At 46.2% G+C, this 16,131-nt stretch overlaps 1 protein-coding gene across 1 annotated transcript in view; it reads left to right on the top strand.

Annotated features, from left to right (window-relative positions):
• Nucleotides 1-4,437: 4,437 nt before the first annotated feature.
• The window catches only part of LOC127585183 (UDP-glucuronosyltransferase 3A1-like), a 32,081-nt gene continuing 20,387 nt past the window's right edge, over nt 4,438-16,131 (top strand). Inside the window, exons 1-2 of the mRNA XM_052042411.1 lie at nt 4,438-4,575; nt 9,464-9,562. Of these exons, the coding sequence (XP_051898371.1) occupies nt 4,494-4,575; nt 9,464-9,562 (181 nt within the window). The 5' untranslated portion in view covers nt 4,438-4,493. The remainder of the gene's footprint in view (nt 4,576-9,463; nt 9,563-16,131) is intronic.

Here is a 16,131-nt window from a genome sequence, read left to right as displayed (position 1 = left end):
AGACACCAGCCTGCTTGTTTTCTCTATCGATGGATGAGAAACAATAACTGTGTTTGCCACTGAAATCCATGTATGGAAGTTGGAAGTAATCCGGTGGAGTTCACTTTGTTGCTGACCTGTAGAAGGAAACAGGTATTTGTGTGTGGACGACCACGGTTCGGATGCTTTTCGGGGTGAGGAAGTCACTACTGAGTAAACACTGAAGTGTCGTTTGGGTTCCATCGTGGAACATTTGGATTTCGTATGTACTCTCTCTATGTTTTTCTACATCTACATCTTATCTTCAGACAACGGTGGTTGTTGAAGAAGCCCTTGCTCATGTTTCACCTTATGGCTTGCGGAACTGAACTTTAAGAACCATTCAGGAACTGGGAGTTTTGGACTTTGTCACACACACACACGAAGAGTTTAGTTTTGGGGTTAACGTTCGAGGTTTAACATTTTTGAATTCTAACATACTAACATTTTTACTTTTATTTTACGTATTATCATAAGTAGTGATTAATAAAATAGTTTTTGACACTGAATCATGCTCAGTGTGTTTCTTTTGTTGCTGGTTTGTGACACCTTCTACAGGTCAGCAACAAAGTGAACTCCACCGGATTACTTCCAACTTCCATACATGGATTTCAGTGGCAGACACAGTTATTGTTTCTCATCCATCGATAGAGAAAACAAGCAGGCTGGTGTCTCTCTCCCTTCTCTCTCTCTCTCTCCTTCTTTCTTCTTCTTCTAACTTCTTCAACAACGTCATTACGTCCTTTATCTTCTATTGACGTAAGCACGCCCCACACACACCTACACACACACACTCTCTATCTTAAAGGGACTTTCACTGAGTCCGTAACAGATGTGAAGTCTCATCATTACATTATACTCTTTAAATTCATTTCATTGGTTTCAAAGGCAGAACACAAGACTATATCATTTCATTATTTACTTTCCTGCATGTGGATGTTGCTAGCAAGCCCATCATTTATATCTCATCCTTCATTGCCCTTGAGAAGATAGTTTGCATCTGAACCGGAGGGGAACCAATATTCTCGCCAGGAGGTTTGCTAGTTCTACTTGGGAGGGTTTAAACTAGAATGGCAGGGGGATGGGTAGCACAGCAGCAGGGCAACAGGTGGTAGGGTTGAGGGCAATGACGGTGGTATGACAAGTAAGACTGAAAGGAAGCGACAGGCTAACGTGGTGTGACGGATGAGCTGAAATGTATAAGGGCAACGATGGTAAGGTAAGGGAACCTTGGATGACCCAGGAGGTCCTAGTCTTGAAGGAAAAGGAAGTATATGCAAGGTTTAGGAAGATAAAATCAGATTGGGCTCTTGTGGAATATAAAGATAGCAGGGAAGTGCTCAAGCCGGTGATTAGGAAGACCAAAAGGGGCCATGAAATGTTCTTAGCGAGCAGGGTCAAGGATAGTCCCAAGGCATTTTATACATATTAAAAAAAAGGATACCTAAGGAGAGATTAGGTCCACTCAAGGATCAAAGATGGAACTTGAGCTTGGAGTTAGAGCAAGTGGCTAATGTATGAAATGTTACTTTGTGTTGGTATTTACTGAGGAGAGGGAATTGGAGGACAGTGAAATAGAATGGGGCATGTTAATGTGCTGAGACATTTGGAAATTAAGGAGGAGGTAGTACTTGGTCTTCTGAAAAGCATATGGTGGATAAGTCCCCAGGACCTGATGGCATATATCCCAGAATATTGAAAGAAGCAAGTGAGGAGATTGCTGGGGCTTTGACAAGGATCTTTGTCTCTTCACTAGCAACAGGCAAGGTCCTGGAGGACTGGAGATAGCAAATGTTGTGCCTTTGTTCAAGAAGAGAAATAGCGATAATTCAGGTAATTATAGGCCAGTGAGCCTCACGTCAGTGGTAGGGAAACTATTGGAGAGGATATTGAGGGATAGAATTTATGCACATTTGGAAAGGCATGAGCTGCTTAGGGACAGTCAGCGTGGCTTTGTGCAGGGCAGATCATACCTTACAAACTTGCTTGAGCTTTTTGAGGAGGAGACAAAGATGTTTGATGAGGGTAAGGCAGTGGACATTATCTACATGGACTTTAGTAAGGCATTTGATAAGGTACCTCATGGTAGGTCGATTCAGAAGATAAAGATGCATGGGAACCAGGGTGAATTGCAAGTTTGGATTTGGAACTGGCTTGACCGTAGAAGACAGAGAGTAGGGGTGGAAGGCTGGTATTCTGGCTGGAGGTCCGTGACCAGTGGTGTTCCATATGGATCAGTGCTGGAACCTCTGCTGTTTGTGATGTATATCAATGACTTGGATGAAAATGTAGATGGGTGGATTAGCAAATTTGCGGATGACACCAAGATTTGTGGACAGTGTAAAGCACTATCAAAGAATACAATACAGCAGGATATAGATCAGTTACAGATATGGGCAGAGAAGTGGCAGATGAAATTTAATCCAAGCAAGGGTGAGGTCAAATGAAAGGAGAAAGTATACCGTTAATGGCAGACCCCTTAATAGCATTGAGGTACAGAAGGGTCCTGGGGTCCAGGTCCATAGTTCACTGAAAGTGGATAAGGTGGTAAAGATTGCATATGGCACACTTGCCTTCATTGGCAGGGGTGTTGAATGTAAGAGTAAGGAAGTCATACCGCAACTATGTAAAACTTTAGTCAAACTGCACTTGGAGTATTGCATGTAGTTCTGGTCAGCCCAGTTAGAGGAAGGATGTGGAGACTGTGGAGAGGGTGCAGAAGAGGTTCACCAGGATGCTGTCTAGATTGGAAAGTATGAGCTATAAGGAGAGGTTGGACAAACGTGTTGTTCTCCTTCGAGCGTCGGAGGCTAAGGGGAGACCTGACAGAGGTTTTTAAGATTACCAAAAAGTGGTGGGTTGAGGCAAACAATACAGGTGCACTTCAGAGAACACTTGGACAATACAGGAAGGGGAAGGAAGTGGTGAGATGTGCAGATAAGTTAGATGAGAAAGAAGAATATGAGACTTGAGTGAAGGATAAGTATCTGTGTGGACATGTTTGACCAATAGGTCTGTGCCTGTACAGTGCTTTCTACTTTCTATTTCGTTCTATGGCTCTTTCTGAGATTACTTGAGCACAGATAACATTTGATCATTTTTGTGTGTAAATTAAGTATGATGTGTCCTTCACTAAAAGATGCTCTGAAACCTTGTGCCTTGAATTTGGTCCTTGTGGAACATTACAACAGATCAGAGAGATTGGGTCAAATGATTTGCTTTAGTGCTGTGAATTCTAGGTTCTTGGTTTTCCTGTAATAGTAATTTTATTTCTTAATCTGTCAGAATTTGAAAGACAATGTACTGTTTTTAGAACATAAAACAGTACAGCACAGGAACAGGCCTTTCAGCCCACAATGTCTGTGCTGACCATGATGCCAATTTAAACTAATCCCACCTGCCTGCACATGGTCTATATCCCTCCATTTTGCTTCTATTCACATGCCTGTATAAATGCCTCTTAAACTTTGCTATGGTATCTGCTTCTATCAATGCCCCTGGCAGTACATTCAAGGGCACTACCACTCTCAGTGTAAAAAACTTGACTCGTAAATCTCCTTTAAACCTTTAAACCAGCAAATCTCCCTGAAAGGATGTTGGTGCTTAAAGGGGAGAAGACAGAGCTTTGCCCAAAGCCGCCCCAAGTTGGCAGCTGGGCTGAGAACCTCAGACTAGATTTCTTCTCTGTCTCAACTTGCGCTAATGTTGTTACTTTTTTTTTGTTTATTTTCGCACATGTATAAATCATGTATACTTTATGTTAATTTAAGTTTATGTGAACTTACGAAAAACACTCTGATGCCGGATGAACTCAGCAGGCCAGGCAGCATCCGTGGAGAAAAGCAGGCGGTCAACTTTTTGTGTGTAAATTAAGTATGATGTGCCCTTGACTAAAAGATGGGCCTTTTTCAGGACTGGAGATAGGAAAAGGGGAAGCCCAATACATAGGAGGGAGAGCAGAGCAGTGATAGGTGGACAAAAGAGATCTGTTACCTAGATCTTAGAAGGGTGCTGACCCGAAACGTTGACCGCCTGCTTTTCTCCACGGATGCTGCCTGGCCTGCTGAGTTCCTCCAGCATCAGTGTGTTTTTCATCTAGATTCCAGCATCTGCAGTCCTATGTTCCTCTTACGTGAACTTATGTTTGTAATGTACTGTGGTGTGAGTGCAAAAAGATATTTATAGCCTATGACAGTAAACTTGAACTTGAGACCCTGAGGTGGGTGCGGCTTCAGGTATCCAATCAGGAGCCGGGCTGCAGACCCCGGGGATGTGGGCGTGGCCTCAGGCAGTGCCTCCCGCTTTGTCTGCTCGTTGGCAAACCCCAGTGACTGTGAGAAGGGCGTGGATGTTTTTCTCCCGCAGTTCCTCCTCCTTGAAATCTTGGTGAAAGTCTGATCTCACTCAGTTGCCGCCCGCGTCCATTTAGCGCCGACTAGCCGTCCGCCTGCAAACGTGTGGAACAACCGTGCAGGATGGCAAAGCAAACTTGGCTCGTCTTGTTAACGTGTGCATCTGTGGCAAACTGTGCAAAGCTGTTGACCGTGGCCCTGATGGGTAAGGAGTTCTTCCTGCTGTTTTCAAGTTGCAGTTTTTGTATCTGAAATACAAAGTGACGCTATTACAGCGCCAGCGACCCGAGTTCGATTCCGGCTGCTGTCTGTCAGGAGTCTGTACGTTCTCCCCTTGTGTCTGTGTGTGTTTCCTCGTACATACAGGTTAGGAGCTGTGGGCATGTTGGTGCCGGAAGAGTGGCGACACTTGCGGGCTGCCCGCCAGCATATTCTCAAGTTACGCAAAAAGATGCATTTCACTGTGTTTCGATGCACATGTGAAGAATAAATAAATTTCTTAACTTAAATGGGTAGAATTACATCGCAACACATCCTGTCACATATTCACTGCAGCGGGGTGGGGTGGTTGCCCCCAACTTCAACCTCATTAGAAGCAGGTCGTTCGAGCAGCCCGGTCAGTTCATGGGAATGCCCCGGACGTTTCCACATGACAGAAAGCCGTACGCTGCGGAAACAAACCTATCGACCCAGCCAGTTCTTGCCGAGCGACAACTCACTAAGGGCAATTTACAGTACCGTTGACTTTTTGTTTGGGGGGGGGGGGGGGATGCGGAGGAAACCCACGCAGTAGCGGGCGGAACGTGCGAACCACACCGACTGCAGCGAATGTCAGGATTGAACCCGAGTTGCAGCAGTTGGCGGCTGCTCAGACCCCCACTGAAACTTTTGCCTCTAACCTTTTTTTAGGACTTACTATATTAGTGACTTTATCACAAGCAAGTCGTTGTGCTCTTTCGGATAGATCCCGGTGCATTATTAAAGAGAGGGAAGGCGTTCGTTATTTGGTAACCCTGAACGATATTTATTGACTCAGCCAATATCATTGAAATCTGGCATTATCGCTTTGGCCCTGTGGGAGCTTGGTGTGTGGAAATTATCTTCCGCGTTTCCTGAAGTACCACAACTCTTTTTCAAAAGTATTTTACTAACTGTAGAAGTGCTTTGAAGTATCCAGAGATAAAGACATTTTATCTTGATCAGGACTTGCAAGCTCGTCCGCTCTCCGTTTTGAAGCACACTTGAAATCTTTTACATTAAAGGCAAAAGATTTTTTTAAGTAATAATTCTGCGGTTGGTATTTTAAGATGGGGGACTCTCTAGGTTCTATCAGGACTGGACAGAACTGTTATCCTCATGTGGGACTGGTTCACAAGGGATATTGAGGCTCTGGTCAGGAAAAAAGGAGGCATAGGTTGGATGCAGGCAGCTGGGATCAAGCAAGTCCCATAAGGAGTATAAGGGATGGAGGATTATACTTAAGAGGTGTTGGATTCAACTGTTTTAATTAGCTGTTTAACATGTATAGTGTTTAATACACCTCGTGGCTGCATAAGAAATGGCCACTTGCTAGCTTATTGGTTTGTCCATCAGGTGAATATGGGGTTTTTCATTGGTTGGTTTGGCCACAAGTATCTAATAGGTTTCCTGATTGGACTATTGTTAGCTAAAGAGCATCTCTTATCTCAGGTATAAAAGGTGTCCCTCTCTGGCTCTTCCTCCCCCCGGCCTGAGCTCATCTTTTGTTCCCTTTGTCTCGGCTCATCAAAGCCAGTGCCGTGTGCTCTGTGACTGTTTCTTTGTTTTAAACTTTTCCAATAAAACTTTGTGAAGCACCAAGTTGTTTTCAACTCATTCCTGGACTCCTGAAAGAACCTGTGGATTCGAAAATAACCGGATCCGACAGAGGGAAATCAGGAGGGCAAAAAGAAGACATTGGTATTGGTTTCTTATTGTCACTTGTACTGAGGTGCAGTGAAAAACTTGTCTTGTATACCGATCGTACAGGTCAATTCATTACACAGTGCATTGAGGTAGTGCAGGGTAAAAACAATAACAGAATACAGAGTAAAGTGTCACAGCTACAGGGAAGTGCATTGCAGGTAGTCATTAAGGTGCAAAGTCAAACAAGGTGGATTGTGAGGTCAAGAGTCTATCTCATCGTGTAAGGGAACTATTCAATAGTCTTATCACAGTGGAGTAGAAGCTGTCCTTGAGCCTGGCGGTATGTGCCCTCAGGCTCCTGTATCTTCTGCCTGATAGGAGAGGAGAGAAGGGAGAATGACCCGGGTGGGTGGCAGCACGAGGTATTGGCAGATAAAGTAAAAGAGAATCCTAAGAGATTCTATAATTATATTAAGAGCAAAGGTAACTAAGGGGAGAGTAGGTCCCCTGATGGATCAGTGTGATAGTTCATGTGTGGAGCCACAGGAGATGGGGGAGGCCTTAAAGGAATACTTCACAGTATTTACTGTGGAGAAGGTCATGGAAGTCAGGGAATTCAGGAAAGAAAATGGTCATATCCCGAAATATATCCACATTACAAAAGAGAAACTGATGGCGATCTTAAGGTGTTAATCTTAAGAAATTGTTGGGGCCCTGGCAGAGATATTTGTATCACTGTTAGCCAACAGTGAGGTACTGGAAGGCAGGAGGATGGCTAATGTTGTGCCTTTGTCTAAGAAGGGCTGCAAGGACAGTTAGCCTAACGTCGATGATGGGAAAATTACTGGAAGGGATTCTGAGGGACAGGATCTACCTGCATGTGGAAGGGCAAAGACTGATTAGGGATAGTGAACATGGTTTTATGTGTTGGGGAATCATGTCTCACAAATTTGAGGTTTTTTTCAGAGGTCACCAAGAGGATGATGGGGTCAGGGCAGTGGGTATTGTCTATATGGACTTCAGCAAGTTCTTTGACAAGGTCCATCATGGTAGGCTGGTCCGGAAAGTTAGATCAGTTGGGATCCATGGGGAGATAGCCAATTGGACACAAAATTGGCTTGGTGGTAGGTGGCAGAGGGTAGTGATGGAGGGTTGTTTTTTAGATTAGGAGACCTGTGACCACAAGGATCAGTGCCGGGTCCAGTGTTAACAATCTGGAAGAGAATGTAGGTGGCAATGTTCGTTAGTTTGCAGATGACACCAAAATTGGTGGTATAGTGGACAGTGAAGAAGGCTAAGGTTACAACAGGATGTGGATCAACTGGGAAAGTGGGCCAAGGAATGGCAGATGGAATTTAATTCAGACGAGTGCAAACGGTTTTATTTTGGGAAGTTTAACCAGGGTAGGACTTGCACAGTAAATGGCAGGGTCCTGGAGAGTGTGGTAGAACAGAGTCCTAGGGGTACAAATACATAGCACTCTAAAAGTGGTGACACAGGTAAACAGCATGGTGAAGAAGGTGTATGGCACCCTTGCCTTCATCGGTCAGGGCATGGAGTACAGGAGTTGGGACGTCATGTTGTATCCGGATAGGCTGGGCTGTTATTCCTGGAGCACGTGAGGCTGAGAAGTGACCTTAAAGAGGCTTATAAAATCATGAGGGAAATAGATAGTGGATGGTCACAGTTTTCTTCCCAGGTTAGGAGAGTCTAAAACTACAGGGCACAGCTTTGAGGTGAGAGGGGAAAGATTTAAAGGTGACTTGAAGGGTAAGTTTTTCACACAGAGGGTGGTGGTTATGTGGAACAAGCTGCCAGAAGAAGTGGTAGAGGTGGGTACAATTACAACACTGAAAAGACCTGTAGACAGACACAACTTCAATTCCACTCACTTTCTCCAGATCAAAGGTGTAACTGTGTGCACTCACATGGGTCCAAGCCACATCTACCCTTGTCTAGGATACATGAAACGGCCTCTTTTTCAGTCCTTCTCAGGCCCACTCCCTCAGCTCTTTTCCCCAAACATTGATGACTGGATTGGTGCTACTTCTTGGACTCGTACAGAATATAAACTTCATCAGTTTTGTTGCTAATTTCCACCCTACTCTCACCTTCACCTGGTCCATCTCTCACTTTTCCCTTTGGATCTCTCCATCTCGGGCAAACAACAAGCATCTCACAGATGCCAACAGCCACCTTGACTGTACTTCCTCCCATCCTGTCTCCTGCAAGCACTCCATTCCATTCTCCTAGTTCCTTTGTCTCCATTGCATTTGCTTGCATTGTGATACTTTCTACATGGGTGTCTCTGAAATGTCTTCCTTCTCCCACCACGGAAGTAGTCCCTTCAGCCCTACTTGTCCATGCTGACCTAGATGCCATCTAAGCTACTGTATTTGCAGTCTCTCTTCTGTATTCTGGCTTCTGCCCTCTTCCTTTCCAGTCCTGATGAAGGGTCTTAGCCAAAAACACTGACTATTCATTTCCCTCCATAGATTCTGCCTGATCTGCTGAGTTCCTCCAGCATTTTGTGTTCGTTCCCATCTAAACTATTCTCATTTGCCCATGTTTGGCCCATATCCCTTTAAACATTTCCTATCCATTTACCTCCAAGTACTTTTAACTGTTGTTCACGTACCTGCCTAATCCACTTCCTCTGGCAGCTAATTCCATATATGGACCACCCCCTTGGTGAAAAAGTTGCCCCTCAGGTTCCTATTAAATCTCTCACCTCTCACCCTAAACCAGTGTCCTCTAGTTGCTGATAGGAATGATCTGTATGGATGGCATGCAAAACAAAGTTGTTCACTGTACCTCAGTACATGTGATGATAATAAACCAACTTACCAATTTATGTTCTATGTTTCACATTCAACAGTGAATTTCTGGTATTCTCCACTCTGGACAATTGAAATGGCTCGAACATTGACTGTGTTCAAAGATTATAGATCTCTGCATATTAAAGGGATATGAGGCTAGGCAGGAAAATAGTGCTTGAGGTATGATACTGTTGAATGATGGAGCCTTGTCCAGAGGAGGAATGCTGTATCCCTGCTATTTCTTTTATATGTTTTAACATGTGCTGGGGTTACTAATTCATTCTGACTGGAAACAATCTCATTTCCTTTTGTGTAAATGCACTTTTGTCTTAGCATTATATTTTAAAAGGTTTAAATCTTCAGATTGTATGATTGTGAATGTATTCACAGGTGGAAGTCATACTTTTATGATGGATGAAATCTCAAACATCTTGGCAAGTGGGGGCCATAATGTGTTCAACTTCCACCAGATGGTCTATCTTTTAGATGGTGAGTTTTGTGACTTTACATGTATGTGTGCATGAATGCAGTGGCTTTTTTTTTAATCATGTTGTCATTTTTAAGAATGTGTGTGAAGCTGACAGGGCCAGCATTTATAGTCCTTCATTAAGTGCCCTTGAGGAGACAGTATTGAGCCACCTTCTAAAGCCACTGCAGTCCATCTGGTGAAGGTACTTTTATACTGCTAGTGGGGAGGGAGATCCCAGGATTTAGATGCAACAACAATGAACGAACGATGATATAATTCCAGTCAGGATAGTGTGTGATTTGGAGGGTAAGACCATAAGACAAAGGAGCAGAATTCGGCCATTTGGCCCATCAAGTCTGCTCCACCATTCTATCATGAGCTGATCCATTCTCCCATTTAGCCCCACTCCCTGCCTTCTCACCATAATCTTTGATGCCCTGCCTGCTCAGATACCTATCAATCTCTGCCTTAAATACACCCAATGACTTTGCCTCCACAGCTGCCCATGGCAACAAATTCCATAGAACCATAAAGCACAAAACAGGCCCTTCGGCCCACCATGTTGTGCTGTCCATCAAACCACCCTCACACTATCTAACCCTTTCCTCCCGCATATCCCTCTATCTCACGTTCCTCCATATGCCTATCCAACAAACTCTTGAACCTGTCCAACGTATCTGTCTCCACCACCACCCCAGGCAGTGCATTCCATGCACTAACCACTCTCTGGGTGAAAAACTTCCCCCTGACATCTCCACTGAACCTTCCACCCATAACCTTAAAGCCATGCCCTCTTTTCTTGAGCATTGGTGCCCTGGGAAGGAGGCGCTGTCTATCTATTCTTCTCAATATTTTATATACCTCTATCAAGTCTCCTCTCATCCTCCTCCTTTCCAGTGAATAAAGCCCTAGCACCTTAAACCTCTCCTCATATTCCATATGCTTTAATCCAGGCAGCATCCTGGTAAATCTCCTCTGCACCCTCTCCAACGCTTCCACATCCTTCCTATAATGCGGCGACCAGAACTGAACACAGTACTCTAAGTGTGGTCTAACTAGAGTTTTGTAAAGCTGCATCATCACTTCGCGGCTCTCAAACTCAATCCCACGATTTATGAAAGCTAACATCCCATAGGCCTTCTTAACTGCTCTATCCACCTGTGAGGCAACTTTCAGTGAACTGTGAATATGAACCCCCAGATCCCTCTGCTCCTCCACACTGCCAAGTACCTTGCCATTTACCTTGCACTCTGCCCTGGAGTTTGTCCTTCCAAGGTGTACCACCTCACACTTCTCCGGATTGAGCTCCATCTGCCACTTCTCAGCCCAGCTCTACATCCTATCAATATCCCTCTGTAAGCTCCGACAGTCATCCACACTATCCACAACACCGCCGATCTTAGTGTCATCCGCAAACTTACTAACCCAGCCTTCCACCCCCTCATCTAAGCCACCTATGAATATCACAAAAAGTAGAGGTCCCAGAACCGATCCCTGCGGGACACCACTAGTCACTGCCCTCCAATCCGAGGGCACTCCTTCCACCACAATCCTCTGCTTTCTACAGGCAAGCCAATTCCTAATCCACACAGCCAAGCTTCCCTGGATCCCCTGGCCTTTGACCTTCTGAAGAAGCCTACCATGAGGAACCTTATCAAACGCCTTACTAAAATTCATATAGACCACATCCACCACACTACCCTCATCAATCTTCCTCATCACCTCCTCAAAGAACTCTATCAGGCTTGTGAGGCAAGATCTTCCCTTCACAAAGCCATGCTGGCTGTCCCTAATCAGTCCATGGTTCTCTAGGTGTTCATAGATCCTATCTCTTAGAATCCTTTCTAACAGCTTATCCACCACAGACGTGAGACTCACTGGTCTGTAATTCCCTGGCCTATCCCTACTACCTTTTTTGAACAAGGGGACAACATTCGCCACCCTCCAGTCCTCTGGCACCATCCCCGTGGACAACGAGGACTCAAAGATCCTTACCAGCGGTTCAACAATCTCCTCCCTCACCTCTCGAAGCAGCCTGGGGAATATCCCGTCAGGCCCCAGAGATTTATCTGTCTTGATATTATTTAACAACTTCAACACATCCTCTCTCTTGATATCTACAACCTCGAGAACATTACCCTTACCAGCACTCCCTTCCGCGTCATCAAGACCCCTCTCCTTGGTGAATACTGAAGAGAAGTATTCATTGAGAACTTCTCCCACTTCCGCCGCCTCCAGGCACATTCTCCCACTTTTGTCTTTAATCGGACCTACCTTTACCCTAGCCATCCTCCTAACCTTCACGTACATGAAAAAGGCCTTGGGATTTTCCTTAACCCTACTAGCCAACACCTTTTCATGTTCCCTTCTAGCTCTCCTCAGCCCTTTCTTAAGTTCCTTCCTTGCTACTCTATATTCCTCATGGGCCCTGTCTGAACCTTGCTGCTTATACCTTATGTATGCTTCCTTTTTCTCCCTAACTAGTCATTTCACCTCTCTCGTCACCCATGGTTCCTTCACCCTGCCATTCCTTCTCTGCCTCACCAGGACATATTTATCCCTAACATCCTGCATAAGATCCCTGAACATCGACCACATCTCCATGGTACATTTCCCTTCAAAAAGGACATCCCAATTTACACTCCCAAGTTCTCTCCTTATAGCCTCATAGTTTGCCCTTCCCCAATTAAATATCTTCTTGTCCTCTCTGCACCTGTCCCTGTCCATGACAGTTTTAAAGGTTATGGAGCAATGGTCACTGCCCCCCAAATGCTTACCCACCAATAGATCTTTCACCTGTCCCGGTTCATTTCCTAAAACTAGATCTAGCATGGCACTCCCTCTGGTCGGCCTGTCGACATACTGCGTCAGGAATCCCTCCTGGACACATTTAACAAATTCCGTCCCATCTAAACCTTTGGCACTAAGCAGGTTCCAGTTTATATTTGGGAAGTTGAAGTCTCCCATTATAACAACACTGTTATTTTTGCTTCTCTCCAAACACTGCCTGCCAATCTGCTCCTCTATATCTCTACTGCTACCGGGGGGCCTATAGAATACTCCTAGTAGAGTAACTGCTCCTTTCTTGTTCCTTACTTCCACCCATACGGACTCTAGAGATGATCCTTCTACAACATCCATCCTTTCCACAGCCGTAACAGTGTCCCTGACCAGTATTGCCACCCCTCCTCCTCTTCTCCCCCCTTCCCTATCCCTCTTAAAACACCAAAAACCAGGAATATTCAATATCCACTCCTGCCCTGACGTCAGCCACATCTCGGTAATAGCCACAATATCATAGTCTCCCATACTTATCCAAGCCCTCAGTTCATCTCCCTTAGTCCTGACGCCTCTTGCATTTAAGTAAACACACTTCAGTCCAACTACCTTACTACTTTTATAGCCTGTATTCTGCTTCTCCTTCCCCAAAGCCTCTTTACCTGTTTGATCTAACTTTTCCCCATCCCCTTCTTCCTCTGACCTACTCCTCCGGTTCCCTTCCCCCTCATGAACTAGTTTAAACCCTCCCGAATCACCCTAGCAAACCTAGCCGCAAGGATATTGGCCCCCTTCTGGTTCGGGTGTAACCCGTCCTCTCTGTACAGGTCCCACCTTCCCAAGAAGAGGTCCCAATGATTCAGAAATCTAAAACCCTCCCTCCTGCACCAACCTCTCAGCCACGCATTTATCTGCCACCTCCTCCTGTTCCTGCCTTCATTATCGCATGGCACTGGCAGCAATCCCGAGATTGCTACCCTTGAGGTCCTGTTCCTCAGTCTTCTGCCTAGCTCCCTGAACTCGCTCTTCAGGACCTCATCCCCCTTCCATAGAAACCATAGAAAAACTACAGCACAGAAAACAGGCCATTTGGCCCTTCTAGTCTGTGCCAAAACATTATTCGGCTCGTCCCATTTACCTGCCCACAGCCCATACCCCTCCAGACCTCTCTCGTCCATGTATCTATCCAATTTAAGTTAAGAGCGAGCCCGCATTTACCACATCAGATGGCAGCCCATTCCACACTCCCACCACTCTTTGAGTGAAGAAGTTCCCTCTAATGTTCCCCCTAAACCTTTCCCTTTTCACCCTAAAGCCATGTCCTCTCATACTTATCTCTCCTAATCTAGGTGGAAAGAGCCTACTTGCATTAACCCTGTCTATGCCCCTCATCATTTTATAAACCTCTATCATATCTCCCCTCATTCTTCTCCGCTCCAAGGAATAAAGTCCTAACATGCTCAATCTTTCCTTATAACTCAACTCCTGAAGACCCGGCAACATTCTTGTAAATTTCCTCTGCACTCTTTCAATCTTACTGACATCCTTCCTGTAGTTCGGTGACCAGAACTGCAAACAATATTCTAAATTTGGTCTCACCAATGACTTATACAACCTCACCAAAACATTCCAACTCCTATACTCAATACTCTGATTTATAAATGCCAGGATGCCAAAAGCCTTTTTGACAACCCTGTCTACCTGTGACTCTACTTTCAAGGAATTATGTATCTGAACTCCCAGATCCCTTTGTTCCTCCGCACTCTTCAGTGCCCTACCATTTACTGTGTATGTCCTCCCTTGATTTGTCCTTCCAAAATGCAACACCTCACACTTGTCTGCATTAAATTCCATCTGCCATTTTCTAGACCATTTTTCCATTTTGTCCAGATCCCTCTGCAAGCTTTGAAAGCCTGAAGAGGGATCTGGATCCTTCCTACCTATGTCGTTGGTGCCAACATGGACCACAACTTCTGGCTGCTCTCCCTCCCGCTCAAGAATCCTGTGGACCCGATCAGTGACATCCCGGACCCTGGCACCTGGGAGGCAACATACCATCTGGGATTCATGCTCACTGCCACAGAACCTCCTATCTGTTTCCCTGACTATCGAGTCCCCTATCACTACCGCATGTCTCTTTCCCACCCTTCCCTTCTGAGCAACAGTACCAGTCCCAGTGCCAGAGACCTGGCTACTGCTGCTAGGCCCCTGCAGGTCATCCCCCTCAACAGCCTCCTAGGCGGAAAACCTGTTACTGAGGGGAACAGCCTCCGGGGTTCCCTGCTCTGTCTGCCTGCCTGACTTCTTCTTCCTCTTCCCTCCCCTGACAGTCACCATTCTATCTGCATCCTGAGATGTACCTGCTCTAAGGGGGGTGACTATCTCTTGATGGACCGTGTCTACATAACTCTCTCCCTCCCTTATGCTGCGCAGTGTTTGTAGCTGCGACTCCAGCTCATCAACTCTGAGCCGAAGTTCCTCCAGCCTCAAGCACTTACTGCAGATGTGGCCATCTTGGACCGCAGCAAGGTCCACGAGTTCCCACATCAAACAGCTGCAGCACACCACCATGTCCTCTACATGACTACCTTTTCTCTCCCCCTAGTTAATCCCACCTACAAATCTATAATAGACAACAGGTAAACCTTACCTTTACCTACTTACCAGCTACTTACCCTCCTTGCCCCTTCACGCCAAAGCCCCTTGAGCCAAAGCCCGACCACTCTGCTGCCTCTCACTCCACTGCTCGCTCCAATGCTGCCCGCTCTATAGGCTGTTTGCTTTTTTAAGTTGCCAGCACCGCACCTGCGCAATCCAGCCCCCACTCGACCGGTTAGAAAAAACTTTTAAAACACTTACAAAAGCAAGTTATAAAAATCTAACCCTTACACTTAAAACCCTAACAAAAGCTAACCCTTTTTAGCGACTCACTGTCCGGGCAAGCGAACCAGCTCAGCAGTCGGGTTACACGGCATCAGAGCGGCGAGGCCCGAGATGGCGGTGGGCCTTTGTCTTCCCCGAGCGACGGGGAGAACCCGCGCGCGGGAAAGACTTGATGACGTAGCACATACGTCATTGCCGTTGGGATTGGGCGGGAACAGTCTCTCTTAAAAAGGCCTGCGCAAGGCGGGAAAATAAACCAGTTCTGTTCTGAAACTCTACGACTAGCGTCTTGTGTTCATTCCGCGGTAGCAACCGCTACATTGGTGACCCCGACGGTCCAAACGGATTTTGGACCTGCACAATGCACGGCAACGCAGCATCCAACGCAGTGGCACTCAAGCTGCCCACCTTTTGTTCGCTTCGTCCCAGCGTCTGGTTTCACCAGGCCGAAGCGCAATTCCACCTTCGGCGGATCACCTCCGACTCCACAAAGTACTACCATGTAGTCAGCTCTCTGGACCAGGAGACAGCCGCCCAGGTCAGTGATTCCATCCAGTCCCAGCAACCGGGCGACCATACCCCAGAAACACAGACGACGACACTGCCAACCAACTGTGTTTCTACAATCAGAGGTGGGGCGCGGAGGCCCGTCGATGCTGCCCACCCTGCAAGTCAGGGAAACGCCAGCGCCAGCCGCCGCTAACAGCTACGGCGGCTGGCCACCGACAAAGCCTCCTATTCGTTCGGGACAAGCAGTCCGGGCGGCGTTTCCTCGTCGATACTGGAGCAGAGGTCAGTATTTTGCCCCCGACCGGCCGCGACACTCGTAACAGGTAACAAGGTCTGGTACTCAATGCCGCAAACGGCACAACGATACGAACTTTCAGTACCCGTACACTTCAGTTACAATTCGGCGGCAGCCATTTCA

This window comes from Pristis pectinata, chromosome 2 (genome assembly GCF_009764475.1).
Source record: "Pristis pectinata isolate sPriPec2 chromosome 2, sPriPec2.1.pri, whole genome shotgun sequence".
NCBI classification, from domain to species: domain Eukaryota; kingdom Metazoa; phylum Chordata; class Chondrichthyes; order Rhinopristiformes; family Pristidae; genus Pristis; species Pristis pectinata.
Note: the sequence above shows the minus strand (reverse complement) of the source record. Positions and strands in the feature narration are given on the sequence as shown.